Consider the following 20,449-nt stretch of genomic DNA (forward strand, 5'->3'; position numbering starts at 1 on the left):
TAGACTCCGATACCAGAATTTTTACCGTCCGGTGGAATCTCGGATGTCGGAGACCTCTAGAAGGGTAAAAGCATGTTTTTATAAAATATTTTAATGTGTTTTATGTTTTAAGTATGAAATTTAAATGAGTTTTTGCATGAAAAGTCCTTGGAGGAAAACCCAGGTTCGGCCGCCGAAAGTCAAGTTCGGCCGCCGAACATGGCATGCATGCGGAATCACTTTCAGCCCCCGAACGTGGCCTGGCCAGCCACTATATAAGGGACCCTTAGCCGAAATGGGCGAGTTTTCTCCCATTTTCGGCCACAGCGAGCTTCCGACCTCCCTCTTGCAAATCTTGTGATCTTCCTCCAAATCCCCACCATTTTTCTTGAGTTTCAAGCTTGCATTGAAGGTTTTGAACTTTTAAAACAAGTTTTGGAGCTTTGGGAACCCAGGAGCTCATTTTCTTGGATCTCCAAGTTTAGGTCGTCTCTCTCTCTCGATCTTCAAGAGGTAAGAGCCGATCTTAAGCTCCTTGTATGTTTTAAGTAAGTTTTTATGAGTTCTTTGGGTAGAAATGCATGTTAGGTTATATGTTGAGTTTGTGGGTTATATTGATGTTTTGAACAATGTGTGTTGATTGTGTGTGTTTGAAGTGTTGTAGTTGGGGTATTTGATGTTTTGAGACCCCTAGGAACTTGTATGCATGTTTTGGTTGAGATATATGCATGATTTGAGGTTGTGGGAGGCAAGAGGTTCATGTGAGCCAAGTTTCTGCCATTCTGGGAGAAACCAGGTTTGGCAGCAGAAGGGACTTTCGGCCGCCGAACCCCCTTGTGGAGGCAGCATTCGGCTGCCGAAGCTTGCCCCCGAAAGAGGACTTTCGGATCTGTCTGGGACTTTCGGCCGCCGAAGGTGCCGCCGAAAGTGCCCGACTTTCGGATCTGTCCGGGACTTTCGGCCGCCGAACCTGCCGCCGAAAGTGCCCTGTTCAGCCATTTCATGCATGTTTTTCTATGATTACTTCAGGATGTTTTAGGGGGTTTTTGGGGGTATTTTTAGAGTTATGTTCACATATGTTAGGTCCCTCACTTGAGTCCACCTGTGTAGGTTCGGACCCGAGGAACCGAGGACCCCAGCAGTGCTAGCTGCTTCAGTAACTTGTCAGAGTCTTTAGAGCCAACCAGAGGTGAGTAGAATAAACTCTTAAGTTTTAAATTGATGAAATATAAGTTTTGAGCATATTCATGCATCACGATTGCCATGTGATATACTAGGTTGCTTGCATTAGACATCACGAATATGTTGCATTGCATATTATGTTGATGATGTGGGTAAATGCTGGATGATCCACTAGTTCCTGGCAGGAAGACCAGGGAGCCTTTGACTACGCCCCTGGCACTATGAGAAAGAAAGACCAGGGAGCCTTTGACTACGCCCCTGGCACCATGGGACGCCAAGACCAAGTGCCTAATAAGGCCTTGGGGCAGTGTAAGTTATGTTATGTGTACAGGAAGTCCAGTGAGCCTTTGACTACGCCGCTGGCAATAGTTATGACGATGGGACTAGCTGGTGACAGGTTTACCCTTGATGTGGCTTTGTTGTGATGTGACGCATTTCATGAAGGCATAAATTTTAAAATGTAATGTTTTATTATTCTGCTCACTGGGCTCTTGTAGCTCACCCCTTTCCCCTAACCCCCAGGTGTGCAGGTACGGGATAGGCCAGAAGGTCAGGAAGAGTAGATTCATGCCTGTGTTGTAATAGTTAGATGTGGACATGATAAATGTTGTAATGTAAGAGTAATGTATAAGTCATGTAATGTATTAATGATATTGAGGATTAGAGTTTGTGCTTGACCCCTTTGAGTATGGTTATCCCCTTTGTACACATGATCTTTATGTTCATAAGTTATGATGTTATGAGTCAACCAAGTTCTTATGTATGATGAGATACCCCATTGGAGTATTTGATTGAGGACTCCAGTGGAGGTTTATGTTTATGTATATGATTATGTACAGGATGAGCTTGGTTGATCTATGAGAATGTTTACAGGTTCTTGAGTATTGTTAATCATGTATGGGATTGAACAGGTTCACAGGTTATATATCAGGCTTGCTACGGGTCCCGGCGGCCTTACGCCGATCTGGATCCTAGCGCCGGTAGCGGTCCGGATTTCCGGGGCGTTACAGAGCAGGTAGAATTAATTCATTATCTTTAATTGGATCTTCTTAGCTTAGCTTAAGAAGATTAACAACCAGAAAGATTACATGGTGACAATATGCTTGAAATTCAAATGAAATAGGTCCCATTAGAGTAGTTGAGCGAAGAATTTTCAAGAGGCAATGCTCTGTGATCTTAATAAAAACAAACAAAGTGTTTGGCGTTTTAGGCTAAATCTACTTGACTGAACTATTCTCCAAAGTTTTTTATTATTTAATAAATATAATTATATTTTTTGAGTGAACTATAATATAATTACACGAAAAGTTTTTTATTATTTGAATGAACTGTTCTCCAAAAAATTTAATTTCATAAAATTTTCTATTCCATCTTCAATATACTTTTATAAATTATATTACTAAAAATATATGATTCATTTAAAGAATTTAAATATTAATTTTATAAATTAGAAATAATGAAAAAACAAAACCTTGAAATATTGGTGCTTTATCAAATATATTTTAAAAGTTAATTAATATATCTTAAACTAACTATCTAAATTTATTTATATCCTAATGTTAAGTTTAACTGTTAAATTTAATGGAAATACTATATTATCATCCTAATTAACACTAAAAATTAATATTTTAATATAACTGGTAATTGTTAAAAAATTTCAAATTTCATAAATTGCAATAATTATACTCTAAACTGTTTTTTTTCTAATAAATATACCCAAATTAATTTTTTAATTTAATTCAGCTTATTTATAATTTCAAATAATATATTTTTAAGAACTGATAACTCACTTTTAAATAATTTTTTTTCATCAATAGATAATATTAACTCTAATAAATCAAGAAATACTATTCTCCCTACTTGAAAAATTAATTATATTTATTGTATTCACTTTAATTAGACTAAAAATTAATAATCAGTTTAATAAATTCAAAATAGTTAAATTCATTAGACAATATATAATTAATTTTTTAGATAGCAAAAATTGTGATTCTTGATTTACTAGTGGTATTTTTAACATAATATTTACAACCGATAAATACGTAAAAAGTTGTATTAGGGTCATCTCTTTTAGAAATTATCCATCTTTAAAGGTTATATAAAATCAATAAAGATCGAGAGTAAATTAATCATTTATTCCAATTTAAGATTTTATCTATTGAATGAAGATGAATTAATTCCATATAAAGTATATTTCATATTTGTGAGATTTAATTAATTTAAAATTTAAAAATTATGAAAATGGGAGAGTGAAAAGACATAATTTGTGCATGCTAAACTAAGGTAGATGGTAGAAGTAAGCTTAATGGTGAGAAATTGGGAGGCATTGAGAATAGAAGAAACAAAAGTTAATTTGATCAGATGAAGAAAAGAAATTGGGACCAGCATCTGTGACATATTGTTGTCCTTAGCTTGACATATTGGTTACCTGGATAATTATGATAAGTATATAACGGACACAAAGGATATATAACTAGTGTAGCTAAGATTAAGAAGGATTTATCTCTATCAAAAACACTTTGAATTTTTTGCCAAAATCACCTTATCTTTGATTCATGACAGTTACTTCATCCACAAAAGCTCTAAGATTCTTGTCTGAAGAGCCACCTTCCTTCACTGCTTCTCTAGCTAAGTCCTTCCATTTCTTGGCATTGTTTCTTATCTCTTCTGCTCTCTTTCCATCTCCCATGACCAGCTCCAAGGACCTGATGATCTCCTCACCTACTACTATCCCTTCTTCGTTGGGTACCACTCTCACCCCTGTTTGCCATACATCTTCTATTAACTTTGCATTTGTTCCTTGATCTGTCCACAGTGGAAACGCCACAGTTGGAACGCCTGAAACTAAGCTCTCCAGAGTTGAGTTCCACCCACAATGCGTCACGAAACATCCTACTGATGGATGAGATAAAACCTCCACTTGAGAACACCATGGCACTATCATTCCTTTCTCTTCCAATTCCTCCCTGCAACTCAGTTGATTTTCTTCAGTCCCATTTCCATGTGATTCTTCCCTTATCACCCACATGAATGGACGAGAGCTATGCAGTAATCCACGAGCAATTTCTTCCATTTGTTGTTTAGACACGACAGCAATGCTCCCAAACGAAACATAGATTACTGATGATTTTGTTTTTGAGTTCAGCCATTCTATGTAACACTTTGAACTTTGGAAAAGATCACCTCCAAAGGATGTATCCGACGGATCTTTCCCATCAAGAATTGCAGAAGGAAGTAATGGCCCAATTGCAGTCATATTGAACTTCTCAATAGCATTCAAGGCTTCGGGTTCTAATGCATCAAATGTATTTACGAGTATTTTTGGGTCGCTTTCTTTGCTAAGGACCTCTAGCTGTTCTTTAAATGCCTTGAGTACAAAAGTATAAGGGTTTGAAGGAATTAGAAAGGAGGGAAGGTCACGGCTAGTGAACGATGGAAGCTCTCCTGGTAACTGGACAACGTAAGTGGGGTCACTGCAGTTGCTAAACAAATCTCCATAACCATTAAAGTAATAGTAATAGACGGTAAGAACCGTTGAAGGCTGAATCCAGAGTAGTGTAGACGGAAGGTTATGTGCACGCGCTACCTCAGCTGCCCAGGGAAGAAGTAACGTGTAGACTAAACAGCTAAATGGCTTGCCTTCATTCTCACTGGCCACGATTATATCGCTTAGAGTTTGTGAGCCGCGACGCTTAATTTCCGACATGTAGTTGTTATGGTCATCGTAACCCATCTGGAATCCATCATCGTAACCATCAGAAAAGGTGACAAATGACAAGCCGACGGGGAATGAGGTTTTGGTCATGCGGCGTTTCGCATATAGAGTAGTAGCAAGAGTAACATGAACACCGATACGTATTAAACGCTTAGCGAATTGGAGAGATGGGTTTATGTGGCCTTGCGCCGGAAAGGTTACAAGAAGAAAGCGAGGTTGCATCACGATGGTAGTGTTTCGGCTGAAGCGGTTCTGCTTCTGAGACTTGAGAGCGAGATGGAAGTAGTAGCAGTAGGAGATTCTGTGGTTACAGCAGCTATTGGTTTAATTAACGAGTGGCACATGCATGCAGAGAGGAAACAGAGAGTTTAAATAAAGAAGCAGTAGATGAAAGAAGCAATTTGAATCAAACAAAATTTAAAAAGAAAATAACAATGTGGCTGTTATAGAAACGTTAAGAACTCATCTTACTCAAAACTAACTTCAGACATGAGATGGGTATCCATCTTTAGGAAATTCCGAAACGAGAAGGATTAAGACTCGGATGGACTGAAGAAATCCATCATTGACAAGATGACGTATGGGATGACGTTTTTTATTTTAGGTGAAGTGGTTTCTTGTGCTTGTCAAATAATGCCGCAGAACACTGTTTTTGATGGAAGAGACAAATTTGGACAATTTTATTAGATATGCTCCAGTTATTTTTATTGGTTCGTAGGGAGACATGTCATGTGATCGATCAAATCCAGTTGCCCCACGGCTCACTGGTGTGATATCTTCGAAATCGAACCTAACTCCAGTTTGGTTGGGAAAAATAAACCAAGAAAGGAACTATTTAGGAGGTGCAGACAATTTTCATGCTTAGTTTAGGCTGCCCTTGGTGGTAAGGTTTGTAGTTACTGTCAATCTCATGAAACCATTAACATGAAGCTTCTTTCATAGTGAATGGAAAAAAGTAAAAATTATGAGTGTTTATTATTTCTGTTAAGTGTTTGCTTTTGGTATGGAAGTGTAGGCATAAGGAGATCACATGTCTTGAAACTAAGATCACTACTCCTTCAAATATTAATAAGGAGGTGCTGGTAAATGAGAATTCAATAGGAGCTTAGAATATTGAGGATAATGCAAGTATGGAGGAGGCAAAATAATGCCAATGTGGAGGAGATAGGTTAATATGGGTTAGGATGCTAGTTAAAAGGAGAGACTGGGATTTTTTTTTTTTCAAATCATATATAAAATAAAAAAATAATTGAAAATTATATTTACGTTAAAAATATTTTTAATTAATTTAATATATTTTAAATTTTTATTTAACAGTGATAGAGTTGGATAATAAAACTGTCGAAATTGATATGTTGAACGTTTTAAGTGTTATAAAAAAAAAATTAAACTATGTTTGACATATAATTAATAATTAAAATTATTATCAATTATGAAAATTTTATGTAAAATATCTACTAGACACTTTTTTTTTTAAATAATTAGTAATTAAATTATTTTTTAAAAATTAGATATATAAATATAAAAAATAGATATTTTAAAGAAAAAATTCTGAAATATTTAAAATATTCAATTGACTAATTTTTTCAAGTACTCCAAATACTAAAAAAAATATAAATAACATTTAATTAAAAATATTTTCTATAAAACAAACATAATCTAAAATATATAATTCTTAAACAATCTTTTTATACTCTTTCACAGTTCTATCTTTTAAAATTCTCACAAATATGATATTCTGAAATTTTAATGTATTTTTACTATATGAAATTTTAAATTTTTTTAACTCGCAATTTAATAAAATAATTAATAAAAATTTTAAAAACATATACTTTCACTATAACAATTTTATATAATTTTTCTTAAATAATGTCTAATTTTTTATTTTTTTTAAAGTTTGGATGTTTATTAGTGTTTGAGTGTCGAACATGCTAATTTTGACAGTTATATTGTTGAACTGAGCTGTTTGAACAAAAGAATTAAAATATTTTATATTCTGGACAAACATTTCAAATTTTTTTTATATGATTTGGAAAAAAAAACTTAGAGATAGGATCCTTAGCTTGAAGAGCAGAAAAATAGGTAAAAATATAGGCTCTTAGTTTCAAGTATTATCTACTGACGATGACGGTATGGAATTGAATGCAACTAAGAATCAAATGAGTAGGGAAAAGGAGGAGTTTGTGAGTGAAGGAGTTTCTATAGGTGCACCTCGTGTAAAAGATGCCTAAGGGCCTAAGAATAAGGGTAGGGTGGTCATAAGAATGAACAATTTTTTAAATCATATATAAATTAAAAAAATATTATTAAAATCATACAAAATTCGAAAATATTTTTAAATTTTGTGTGTCAACTCAAAATGTTCAGCAGTCATATTGCCGAATACGGAAGTTCAACATTATGAATGTCAAACTTCGTAATGTTCGCCACCATGGATGATGAACATTGAATTTCTCAGCTTGTTCGGCACCCACTGTACTACGGGAGTAGAGTAATCTGCTCCCATGACATGTTCCGGCACTATAAGTGCCGAAAAGCAGTGAAAGTTTAAAATTATTAAATTAAAAATATATATTATCTTAATATTTATATTTTTAAAAAATAATTAAATAATTAATATTAAAAAATATTTAACTTTTTGATATATATTTAACTTAAAAAATATCACATTTGAAAAAAAAATTAATTAATATTAAAAATTAATTAAATTTGAGAGATGAAAAGTATAAATAATAAATATTACTTTTGCACAAAATTTGTTCGGCAGTATATATAATAGATATTACTATCACTGCCTAACAAATTCCCTGTTGTGCAAAAGTAATATCTATTATATATACTTTTCATCTCTCAAAATTTAATTAATTTTTAATATTAATTTTTTTTTTCAAACGTGATATTTTTTAAGTTAAATATTTTTTTAATATTAATTAATTATTTTATTATTTTTTAAAAATATAAATATTAAGATAATATATATTTTTAATTTAATAACCGAAGAGTGCAGCCGTGCATACCGCAACTGCATGCAGCACGGCACAGCACCTGCGGACTACTTTGGGCCATCACTCTTCGGGATCGTAACTGCCGAAGAGTTCTCATGGTGTCGAACAAGCTGGGCAATCCAATGTTCGCTATCCATAGTAGCGAACATTATGATCCAATGTTCGCTACCTATAGTAGCGAACATTATGAAGTTCGACACTCATAGTGTCGAACTTTGGTGCTCGACACTCATAGTGTCGAACTTTGGTGCTCGACAGTGCCAAACACGTTGGGTTAACACACAAAATTCGAAAATATTTTTAGATTATGCATGATTTTAATAATATTTTTTTATTTATGTATGATTTGAAAAATTACTCCATAAGAATCAACATGAACTATTAAAGATTAATGGATTGTTGAAAAATACAGAGAATTTAGACTCGAGAATATTTCATATTGGAAATGGATTGGAAGGTGACCCTAGCTAGCCTACAGTCATGATCAATTTAATCCATATATGCATAGGCTTTTATTAGATTTGTGATGGCTTGTTCAGTGATTTATGCTAATTTACATATAGCAGGCGATCAGTGTTATAGGGAAAATGTTCCATGCATTAAAGATTATATATATGGAGGAGCCATGGATTTGCTTCTGGCAAACAACATTATGATGATTCTCTTTTAATTGGATTGATTTAGGAAATTTTGGTACTAAATGGAAATGTGGGATGCTAGATGAGAGGTTAAATAAATGGAAATGTGGGATGCTAACTATTATATTCAATTTCAATTCCTTATCATCTCCCGATGTGGGACGAATTTGCGCCGCAAATTCGCAAGCTAGCAGGTCACCGTTATACTCGGTCCCGCTAAATTTGCAACGTCCTCGTTGCAACTGAATCGATTACAATTGCTACTCAGGACCGAACCCTTGGGTATTGTGGTTCGCTAGTGTCTCGGGCGGCTCCACCTCGTCTCTCACGGGTAGCCTTTTCCTCGCAGGCCCACTAGCTCCGCACAATTTGTCTGACCCAGGATGGCTCTGATACCAATTGAAACAGCCGGGCCCGAACTGGCCCAGATAACTTTTGGACCCACTTTCCACTTGGCCCAAAATGGTTAACCCAAGTTATTTAATAGTTTTGTGCTAGCTATTATATATAAATTCATTTTCTTTAAATCTTCCGATGTGGGACAGTCAGCGCTGCAATTTCGCCAAGCAGGCAGCTGACCGTTACACTCGGTCCCGCTAAATTTTGCGACGTCATCGTCGCAACTGAATCCATTACAATTGCTAACCAAGACCGAACCCTTAGGTATTGTGGTTCGCTAGTACTTCGGGCGGCTCCACCTCGTCTCTCACGGGTAGCCCTTTCCTCGCAGGCCCATTAGCTCCGCACAATTTTTCTGACCCAGGGTAGCTCTGATACCAATTGAAACAGTCGGTCCAAATTGGCCCAAATAACTTTTGGACCCACTTTTCACTTGACCAAAATGATTAATCGAAGTTATTTAGTAGTTTCGTGCTACCTATTATATTCAATTTCAATTTCTTATCATCTCCCAATGTGGGACGGATTTGCGTACACCTCCTTATGTTTAGCTTTGAGGACCAGCCCTTACTCCTTTGGTTAGATAGTTTCTCTCCGTCTAAGCATAATAATCCACCTTTTTAGTTTGAAGTTTCTTGGCTTACTCGTTAGAATTTCTATTCATAAAAGTTTCTCTAATGTCATTATTAAGAATGATAAAAGTTTCTGATGGCATAATGTTCATTATTTAACTTTGATGAATTGATTCTTGATATGAATTTTGAGGGCAATACAAATTTTATGCATAGATATTGAAGTTTTTTTTTGTTTGCTTGGGTATCCCATTTTGACCATAAAGGATTTTGATCCCTATAATTTTTATATATTATTTACTTGATTAAGAGATTTCTTAATTTACTTATGATTTTTCAATGTTTATTTAAAGTATCGATGATTTCGTCACGATTTCAATGAGATATAACTAAATTTTAGAATAATCAAATTATGTGATTTTTAAGGTTAATTACTTCTTTTCATATTCAAGACTTTAAAATGGTGTTATATTACTTATAAAATCATTGTACAGAATATATCATATTCTGAAATAGCTTTATTGTTATAGCATAGCTCACATTTTTCAAGTCCTTTTTGCTTTGATTCTTTTTATTCTATTTGGATTAATTTATTATTTTTTTATATTTTTATATTTTTGTTTCAGAATCTATCAAAATCATGTATCCTTTTCAGTAGAGCTTTACTTGGTTTTTTTTTTTTTTTATATTCTTGAGTTATTATTTTTTGTTTTTTATATTCTAATCTTTATTTTCATATTATTAATATTATTTTGGTATTAAAACAGGAGGAAGATAGTGGCTAGAATTTCTCTTCAGTTCCCTTTCTTGGTTGAATTTCACCATGTTTCAAATTATGCTTCTTTTAGATTTTTATTTTCTAAGTACTTTTTTCTTTTATTTTATTCAAATCTGAAATTAATTATCTTTTTAATTTCTGAACTTTATTTATTTGATTTGCTTCTAGTTTTTTATTTTATTTTATTTATGATATTTTTATTTTAATAAATAAGTATAAAGAAAGAGGAAAATGTTATTTTATCTTCTTGTTTCAATTTGGCCAAAACCTTCCTTCTTTGGTGTGCATGACTTGCCTTGCTAGACGAATGAAGCTTATAATAAGTCTAATTATATTTAAAAGCCTAAAGAAGCACTTTGAAAACTCTTTGCAAAGGGTGATGGACTTTATGTTGTTAAAACATATTTATATTGTTAAAACGACTCCCATATGCATATTATTAACTAATTTATATATAGTTGCACATTTTTTAGAAACAGATAGAATTAGGCATTTGGCGTTGTATCAAATGAAATTCCTTCCACTCATTTAAATGCTTTTAAGGATTGCAAATGAAGCAAAAAGATAAAAGCCTGTATATTAGTTTGATGCCTATCGTTACATTTATCTGTACAATGGATTAATTAAAGTACGGACCATTCAATCATAAACCAACCATCCAAGGGGTTATGGCAGCGATAGGCAAGCAACACTCTGTGAATGATAAAGGCTTTTCCATTCAAGAACCAGTGAACTTCGAACATCTTTTACAACGATTATGACAAAATTGAACCTCATCCAATTGTGTAATTTGTCATTAAACATACACGGGAACAATACATGCAGCGCAATTAAAAACAATGACAAAAGAGATGAGAAAAAAAAAAAAACGAAAAAGAAACAAATGACGGAAGTCGGATGATACACTTGTTGACTGTAGGATTTCTCTTTCCTTCCCATAGGTTTGATTTACCATTAAAGGGTAGGAGTCAGAAAAATCCAGACAAACCAATGATGATCACGGTACAAAATTGAGATGAATCCTGAGATCTGCATTTCTTTTTCTAGCAAGGGACACCCCCATTCATTCATTTCTCTTTTCTGGCCAAGGACTCTCCCTTGTACTCACAACCTGCAGTGACTACAAAACCTGCTCCAACCTGGCATGAAGACCAAGGAGAAGGCACATGAATGTCTGTACTGTAGTGCTACATTTTGATGGGTGGATTGGAGAAGAGAGATTACCTGACAATCTTTGAGTCCAACTCGCTCTTGGAGCTGTACGTTGCTGCAAACCACAGAACCTTGAATTGAACAGCCATCTCCAATGGTAACATGGTTCATGATAACTGAATTAACAACCTGAAATTACAAAATACAAATAAAAGCTCTAATTGTCATTCCCCATTTATTAATTTACAGTTTATGCTCTTCACTTCAACACAAATCATAATACCTTCACATTAGAACCAATCCGGCAGTGACGACCAATAACGGACCGTTTCACACTGCATTTATCACCCATTTGTGAACCTTCCCCCAACATACAATGAGGTCCCACCTACAACCACCAAGGCTACTTTATAAATATGAACACTGAATTCTGTGAGTAGGAAATGGGATTGTAAAAACCTATGAAACCAAAATACCATTACAAACCTTCATACTAAACAAATGTATTATACCAAATTCCTAATCCTAGAGTAGGGTATCATTGATGAAACTAGTTTAAATAACTCCAGAAGCAAGGTTATGTTTGTGCTCACAGTAGTTTTTGATCCAAGCTGTGACGATGGATGGATGATGTTGTTATGAGCAGAGAATGAATAGCCGGACAAATGATTTGCCTCACCTATGACCTGATTTAACAATTTGATACAAGTTTCAACTCAATCGACTGCTCAACTAGAATATAAACATAGCATACAACGAAAAGATTCAACTACATAAACTCACATCTCTGTTTATGTCACTGTATGCTTGAATAGAATTTAAGCGTGCACAGTATCTGGTGTTACTTGCAATATAAGCACAGCACTTGTGGATTCTTCGAACAGGAGCAGAACCATTATGACCCAACGCATAGAGTTCATGAAAGCTTGGTGTAGAAGCATTGGCTAGTATTTGAGATACCACTACATGGTTGTTCTGGGAACTAACCTTCTCGTTTCCATTTTCTTCTGCTTGTGATACACCATTTAGTGATAACTCCGACCTCTGATGTCCATTAAACAATTTAAACCGATTTAAGATTTATGCAACTGTACAAATACCTTATAAAAAAGTACAGACTTAATTCGACCAACCAGCTGGCTCCGAACAAGATAAGGAAGTACATCCTGTTTTAAGCTTTGAAATTTATCCTTCTCTTCTAAAATTTCTTGCAGAATGGACCTGAAAGATATCAACATAAAAGATGAGGATTATGGACAACAGATAAAAAGCAATCGTGGAAGACAAGACATGAAAAGGACAAACCTCTTGAACGCGTACACATGAGCATCCATAAGATCAGATCGTATCTCCATCTAATGAAATGTAATTTAAAAAAAAAAAAAAAAAAACAAGAAGATTATGAAACAAATAAATTTTCTAAATACATACTTGTCTGATGAGTATAAATTTATATTTGTGCCTCCACAATTACATAACTTCTAAAAATGACAAACTATCATGTTACATTGGCAAGCCATTATACAGTAAAACACAACCAAGCCTTCTATTGAAATTCAATATAAAATTTGATTCCATTTTGCCTAAAAAGCATAGCCCAGGTGTACTAGGATGAAGAATTATAGAGAGAGAGAGAGAGAGAGAGAGAGAGAGAGAGAAAAGAAAAGAAAACCAATAAAATAAAAAAAAAAAAGAGGTGCAAGGAATAAAAGTTGTGATTCAGACCATGTTGCTGAACTTCAATACTTCCAAGTGCATAGAAGTTAAGAGGGAAGAAGCAGACTTGAATACCACATGGAAAGGATACAATCAGTTCCATAAATGAGAATTTTTCTTAGCCAGCACATAAAAAAGATTGAAGGAAATATTTCCACTGATGCTTGTAAATTCTACTTGAATAAATAACATATGAAGTATCTTGTATTAAGTTTACCAAATGCCCATTAGTTGTCAACTGCTGGTAAATGTTGATTAAAATAACAAGCTGAGAGAGGCAAATGACCTTTCATTACCTGTCCCACTGCACGAAGAATACTCTTCTGAATTCGAATATCTTTCTCAACTTCAGCTCCTGCAAGAAGCTCCAAGATGACACATAACAGATAAAGTATTTCAAATAACATCAAACTCAACTCGAGATACCAACCTGTTGCTATATGTAATAAAAACTGCTTTGTAGGGTCCAGCCCAATGATGTTATATCGTCTCGGTTTCTTTATTTTGTCCTTTCCAGCAGAGGATCCTGATTCAGCAGGTCCACCAACAGGAGCAGAACAAAGCATTGTAGTCACTACTGCATCATGCCGTCTGTGAGCAGCTGCAACTGCACCAGGAGGAACATCAGAAACAAGATCACCAGTCACAACCTGCAGAAAGATGAAACACCAATGGCTGTAAACAAACCATTATAGAGATTCTTGAGAACCAGACACCATAAAAGACTTGGGTGCTAACCAAAATGTCTTTTGCTGTCAAATGATGCGCAATGGCCCGAAGAGCACCAGCAGTTCCAACATCTTCAGGGACTGCAGCAACCTGCAGTGTCATATAGCATGTCTCAATTCTAAATTTCATTTTTAGCAGAAAACTAAACTAGGAAAATAATAGTACCATAATGTGCAAAAGACTTTCAAGTTGCAGAATAACGGAAGACCTTGACTTAATCTTGGAGACTAATGGGAACCACATAATATAAACTGTAGTAGCTTCTTATGGCCTCCAGCAACAAATTAAGAAGCCTCAACACATCAATATTTTAATTCAGCTGGCCCATGGTCAAGAAAGCCAACGCTTTTCAGCTCTCGGTGTAATAAAGAAAAATACCTAGACATTCTATTGCAAATAAAATTTTCAAGTGTGCTTAGACAAGGGTGCTAATATTTTACAAGAATACTCAACAACTGTTTTGAATGGCATCAACCATGCACCAATAGAAAGAAATGCTATAAATGATGTTCTTATATCTCAGTTCAGATAAAGTTAATCTTAGTGCTAGAGTAATATCTCTGTATATTAGTTGAACTAACCAGATAAAGAACCAAAATGAGCAGCAACAAATTTACCCAAAAATTAAAAAAGTAAAAAGAGGTTGCAGGAGGATATACAGTAAAACAGGAAATTATATCAGGTTTTCAAACCATAGGAAAACATCGACCAAATTTAAAATGGGTAAAAAGGATCAAATATAATCACCACCCAAAAAATTATATGAAGCTATGCATAACCCATTACTATCTACAAGTGCTTATGGATTCATAATAGCTATCTTTATAGTGGCATATTGCAACCATTCTTTACTTTCATATATCTGTTCCTGAAACCACTTTAGTGTTGAGATTAAAAATTCTATCTTGAAATCTGGCTGTATGGTAGATGATACTCAATCTCTTAATACCATTTTCCTAGACCTTCAGAATTTCATGTAGCAATATTGGAGAGCATGGTAAGAGAGCAAAGGCATAGGAACAAATACATTATATATAATCCTAAAACTGCTTCTCTTAACTTTTCCCATTCCAGCTGAATAATACATATATAATCGCGTACAACATAAAGAAGCAGAAGTAGAAGCCTGAAGGGAAAGCGAGTGAGGCTTCATGACGACAAAAAATGTAAAAGTAATAGCTGCCTATATTAAGAGATACCAAAGAATGTACCACCTGCAAAGTGCAGATACACACCTAAGTAGAGCAGGAAGAGATGTCTGAAACTCAAACACCATTCATGAGAAAGCTTTGAAAAAAATATATATACAGAAAAGTTCTAAGAGCAAATGTCCACTAGCCTAGAAGGTAGAAAATAAGGCTTTCTAAAGAATTTGCTAAATTAGCACTTCACTAAAGCATTAAAAACATTAACAAGCCTGCATAACGTTGCTTCCTAACATCAAAGACAATCACCTTAGCTAGTTAGCTCAACAATTCAAATGATAAGGTGTAAAGCACAGCAGCTGCATGGATTGAGGTTGAGATAAATCCTAGCTGCAAACACCACGCAGCAATTGGGCGAAAGGGGATTGTATTTACAAATTTTAGTACAAATACTTCAAGACCAAATCTGAATTCATAGTGTTTCACATTTACTATTCATCCTGAAATCAAATCTAGAAACAAGGCAGAGAAAACATGTCTAAGATAAACTAACCCATAAATGAATTTATATATAATGAACATAAATTTGGCAGGAAGATGATACAAAATGAATTTCATCAGTTTCCTAGGTTATGGAGTACTCAGCCTATGCTATCATTGACTTCTGGTTCTCAAATTAAAAAATAATAAAATTTGCAGATTGAAAATCCTAATTATATATTCTATTCCATGAGAAATACAAGAGAATTTCTGTTATCTGAGAAAGAAATCATTCTAGATATAACACTGTAATTCCGTCTTTACTCTGCCTTTAGCTTTTACTTGTAGCAATCATAATCATAAGTCTCCACAATTATAATATTATTGGGAAAAGAAGCCACAAAACTAGATTTTACCATGTGGATGAAGAGAAATTTTTTTCCAATACTCACCAATCAGTGATAAAAGTAGACACCAGCACATAGCTTACATAGCATAGGCATTATAGGAGACACAGATCATTCATGCAACATCCCATATTGAAAATTTCAATCATAAAAACTCAATTATACATGTGGATGATTTCATAAGATGAACCTCACAGAGAAGCATCACCTTTCTGATAATTGCACTAATGATGTTGATAATACATTTTTTAAGGAGAAGATAGAACTCAAGGTTTTTAACAAATTGGCTTCACACAGGGCTTACAACAAGTAGATAATTTATTCAGCATCACTGCGGCAACTCCTGATTTTCAATCTAGAACTTCAGTATCAAATTTATTTACTTTTCATTAGAAGTTGGACCATAACTGTTGAATCCCATGTCGCTTTGGGAAAGGGTAATATGCCCCTTTATACGAGCCACACGCACTCCGCTCAAGGGTGGGTTAGCCCTGGTCCAAATTTAACATGGTATCAAAGCCGCCTCCCATGAATGTGTTAGGCTCAAGTTTAGTCCTGGGAGGGCATGGGGTGTGTTGAATCTCACATCATTTGAAAAAGGGTAATATGCCCCTTGTATAAGGTATAGGAGCTCCTTCCCTTTGGGGTGAGTTAGACTTAGCCCAGATTTAACAAAAACAATGATGCAAGTAATTACTACGGCGTCAACTTGTGCTTAGCAGTAAATTATTAGTTAGTTATTAGTTGGCTTGCTTGGTTAGCTGGTTGCATAAAGTTAAGCTGCATCTCAGAATAAGCTTTATGATCACTTTGTTATATTCCAAACAGACTGTCATTAGTATTTGCTGAAAAGTGAAAGATTAACAAATAGAGCAGTATAGACCATGAACTACATCTTCAAATAAGTTAAACCTATCATCAATTTGTAATGATTTACTGCATGAGAATAAAATTAAGTACCTCAACATGTAGACGATCAACATAAGCACTTGATATCCAAGCACCAACTAGAAGTGCTGCATCTTGCCCTTCAACAACCTAGTCAACAGGATACACATAAAAGGCGAATAAACAACTCTATAAATTAACATCAGAAAATAAAATATAATAAAATAAGAACCTTATAGACAAGATCCAATCTGTTCCAAATTTACTTTCAAATCCTAAAGAAGCAAAACTTTACTTGGTTTTAAAATTATGAATATCTCAAGAAGCGAACTTTACAGTTTATGACTCCTTCATTAACTTTGCTCCCCTTTCCAATCCACGGCCACTTCTCTCTCTCTCTCTCTTAGAAAGGCAGAAACACAGACACAGGTAATTAGGGCGTCAAATAATTTTACATATAAAAGAATCATACCACAATAAGATCCTTGAGATTGCAGAGTTCCAATTGCTCCAAAACATAAGACAGAACCGGCCGGTTGGCCACCGGAAGCAGCGGTTTTGGGACTTCCTGCATTCAAAGAGAAAAGAAAATAATCAATAATGAGACAGTTGAATGTCAAAAAAATTGAAGGGGTTTGTTTTGCTTTTGTTGAAAAGAAACAAAACCTTAGAGACCAGAGGAACCAATTTCTTTGAAGTACCACCAGCTAAGACAACCACTTGGAAATCCATATCTGAGAACAAACTTTAAAAGAAGAAAGGATGGCAGAGAAGCTCGGTGGCGGTAGGAGATTTCTGACTGTTTGAAGTAGTTGAATCGCTATCGCTATCGCTATTGCAATTGCAATTGTATAGCAATTCCAGCACCGTGAGGATTAATGCCTACTCTGTATTATTTAGATTATGAATTATAAATTATAAATACTTGATTAAAATAAAAAAAATTGTTGAATGTTTAAATATATAAATAATAGCACTCCAGCAATTCCAAACTTAATTTGATAGTAAATTTATTAAAATAAATTTGAAAAAAAATATGATATTTTTTTTTTAATTCTCAATTTTTATTAAAAAAATCATATAAATAATAATTAGCCAATTAACTCAAATTATTTAAAATTTTAATCAATTTACATTTTCATTCTAAATTTTTAATTTCAGATAATTAACTAAACATTTAATATTTATTATAATTTTATGTATAAACTCAAATTAATTTTAATCTAAATATAAAATTATCACACTTATAATTTTACTTAATATTTTTATTATTTCTAATTTATATTTTAATTTATTAACTAAAATAATCCAAATATTTTTATAAATTCATATTTATATTTCAATATTTTAATTTATTGAATATAATAATCCAAATCTTTTAAAAAATTAACTTTATATCCTAAATTTTCAAATATTAGATAATTATAAAAAATAATTATCAAAACATTGAGAAAATCAGTAGTTACATCTTTAAATAAAATATCAATAGAAAAGAAAAAAATCAAATTAATTAGTAATTTTTTTATAATTTTTATCGTAAAAAAATAAAATTTAAATAAATCACAATAAATAAAAGAGACTAGTTTAAAAAAAACAATTAAGAAAAAATAAATAAGTGGTTTCTTATCTAAATTAATTTTCGTTACACATTATTTCTCTCCTTAATTTGAATTTTTTTACTGATTTTTTTTATATATCTTGATAATTATATTTTATTTTTTGAAATTGAAATATTAAAATTATAAAAATATTTAAATTATTTTATCTAATAAATAAAATGGTTAGCATAAATGAAATGGTTACCACACAGCTACATCCAAGGAACAACTAACATGCAAACGGAAAGCCGATTAAAGAAAGAGTCAACTATCAATCTCACACCACAAACCCAAGCAACCAAATGAATATGAACCTTAAGTGTCCATGATTGGCAATGAACCCACCAAAATTAAGTATCGTTCCATCACATTCCTAATCTATATAGGGATTCGATGTCGACTAGCATCAACTCCGACAACTCTGCTGATGCCGTTGATACGACTCCAAACTCTTTAACAGTAAAACAATCACAAATGTTTTTTAAATAAAAGTACTCTAAAAACGCTCCAACACATGATAAAAATTAGAAAAATAAAATAAAAGATAAAGTTAAAAAATGAAAAAAAAAAGCCTTTCGCTCGAAAATAAAAATATTTAATGTAAGTGTTTAAGCTCTTTCTCTCTTTTTTTTTTAAATCTCCATTTGTTCCATATATTCTTAATTATGATCTGAGATCCAATAGAATAGGATTTTACAAGAGTTTTGTATTACTGAATAAGGCATCCTCTTTTATGAGGAGTGGACTCCTCTTTTATAGATTGTCTTGCTTGCTGGTGACGTGTAAAGGTCTCTCCAGGATTGGGCCACGCGTCTCTGCCATGCGGATTCGGAGGTACTAGGGTATCAACCGCCTACTCCATGCGTAACGGCCTCTGATTATTCTCTTGCGTACGTTCGAGCGGATCTGTCAGGCTGTCTGGTGAATATTTTTCTGGATCCTGAGCTAGGCCGAGAGTTGGGCCGGACGCTAAGCCTGAGTGGAGAGGGCCTGCTTCGTGTGGACCGGGCCGACTTGAGTGAAGAAGATGGGTCGAGCCCGGCATTGAGGGTTGGATGAGCCAGGCTTGTTATGTATATCAGGTGTGTGGGCCTCTACGTCATGGGTCTTGGGCCGTGGTCAAGCCCCTGGCCCGGGGTGAAGGAATCCAGCGGTCATCACTTAATTTTATAAAGGGAAACTTATTATTTAATTTTTGTAATATAATTAAATTTATTAATATTCTTTTAATTTTAAAAAATATATTAAAATATTTTTAAAATTTTAAAAAATTTATTAATTAATCCTTTCATTAATTTTAATTATTAAATATTATTAAAAATTTTAAAATATTTTAAATATAGACAATAACTACTTTTATAAAGTTGAAAGATTAGTCAATAAATTTTTATATTTTATAGGAATTAAATAATAAAAAAATTCATAGTTGAAACTAATTAACGAAATTTTTATCTAATTAAAAGATTAAATTTCAAATCTATTTATTTTACCGATATTCAATCATATTAAAATATTATAATAAATAATAAATGATTAATAATTTTAAAAATATTTTTTAAAATTAAGTAATTAATTAATAATTTTTTTCATATTTAAAGAACTAAATAAAAATCAAGCAATAAATTAGGCTTTTTATAAAATGATAAATCTAACCAAGTAGTATAAAATATCCATTTTTAAACAAGTTATTAATATTTTTACTTTTGCTTTAGCACGTGTGGGGATGTAGCTCAAATGGTAGAGCGCTCGCTTTGCATGTGAGAGGTACAGGGTTCGATACCCTGCATCTCCAATTTTTTAAAATTTTCTGAGCTGCCAACCTTTTCTTCCGTTAGCCGAGATTTTGGAACTCTTTTATTAACATCAATTTTCTTCTATTCCTCTAATACTAAGCAGACTTGAGAAATTGTTAATAAAAAAAAAAAAAACACTTGTGAAATTAAATTTTTTATTAAAATATCTGATTAAAAGATTTCTATAAAATGTACTATTTTCCATTAATCTGTAATATCTAAAAGTTTAAGTCATACACTAACAAATTATTTTTTAGTAAAATTTAACTAATA

General features: G+C 33.3%; 2 protein-coding genes and 1 non-coding gene across 3 annotated transcripts; 1 reads left to right on the top strand and 2 right to left on the bottom strand.

The window, feature by feature from the left end:
- Positions 1-3,494: 3,494 nt before the first annotated feature.
- LOC110614295 (phloretin 4'-O-glucosyltransferase) lies at positions 3,495-5,374 on the bottom strand. Its single transcript, XM_021755798.2, has one exon. The coding sequence runs from the start codon at positions 5,096-5,098 to the stop codon at positions 3,704-3,706; it is 1,395 nt and encodes a 464-aa protein (XP_021611490.1). The 5' UTR covers positions 5,099-5,374; the 3' UTR covers positions 3,495-3,703.
- A 5,590-nt stretch (positions 5,375-10,964) lies between these two features.
- LOC110616209 (translation initiation factor eIF-2B subunit gamma) lies at positions 10,965-17,667 on the bottom strand. Its single transcript, XM_021758557.2, has 13 exons — positions 17,452-17,667; positions 17,258-17,353; positions 16,858-16,935; positions 13,875-13,955; positions 13,567-13,786; positions 13,433-13,491; positions 12,726-12,775; positions 12,554-12,641; positions 12,204-12,464; positions 12,014-12,106; positions 11,704-11,808; positions 11,493-11,609; positions 10,965-11,407 (listed from the first exon to the last, which is right to left on the bottom strand). The coding sequence occupies exons 1-13, from the start codon at positions 17,515-17,517 to the stop codon at positions 11,336-11,338; spliced, it is 1,386 nt and encodes a 461-aa protein (XP_021614249.1). The 5' UTR covers positions 17,518-17,667; the 3' UTR covers positions 10,965-11,335.
- A 2,435-nt stretch (positions 17,668-20,102) lies between these two features.
- On the top strand, positions 20,103-20,175 carry TRNAA-UGC. Its single transcript has one exon. It is a non-coding gene; the product is annotated as a tRNA-Ala (tRNA).
- Positions 20,176-20,449: the final 274 nt, after the last annotated feature.

Source organism: Manihot esculenta, chromosome 5 (assembly GCF_001659605.2).
Source record: "Manihot esculenta cultivar AM560-2 chromosome 5, M.esculenta_v8, whole genome shotgun sequence".
NCBI lineage: Eukaryota > Viridiplantae > Streptophyta > Magnoliopsida > Malpighiales > Euphorbiaceae > Manihot > Manihot esculenta.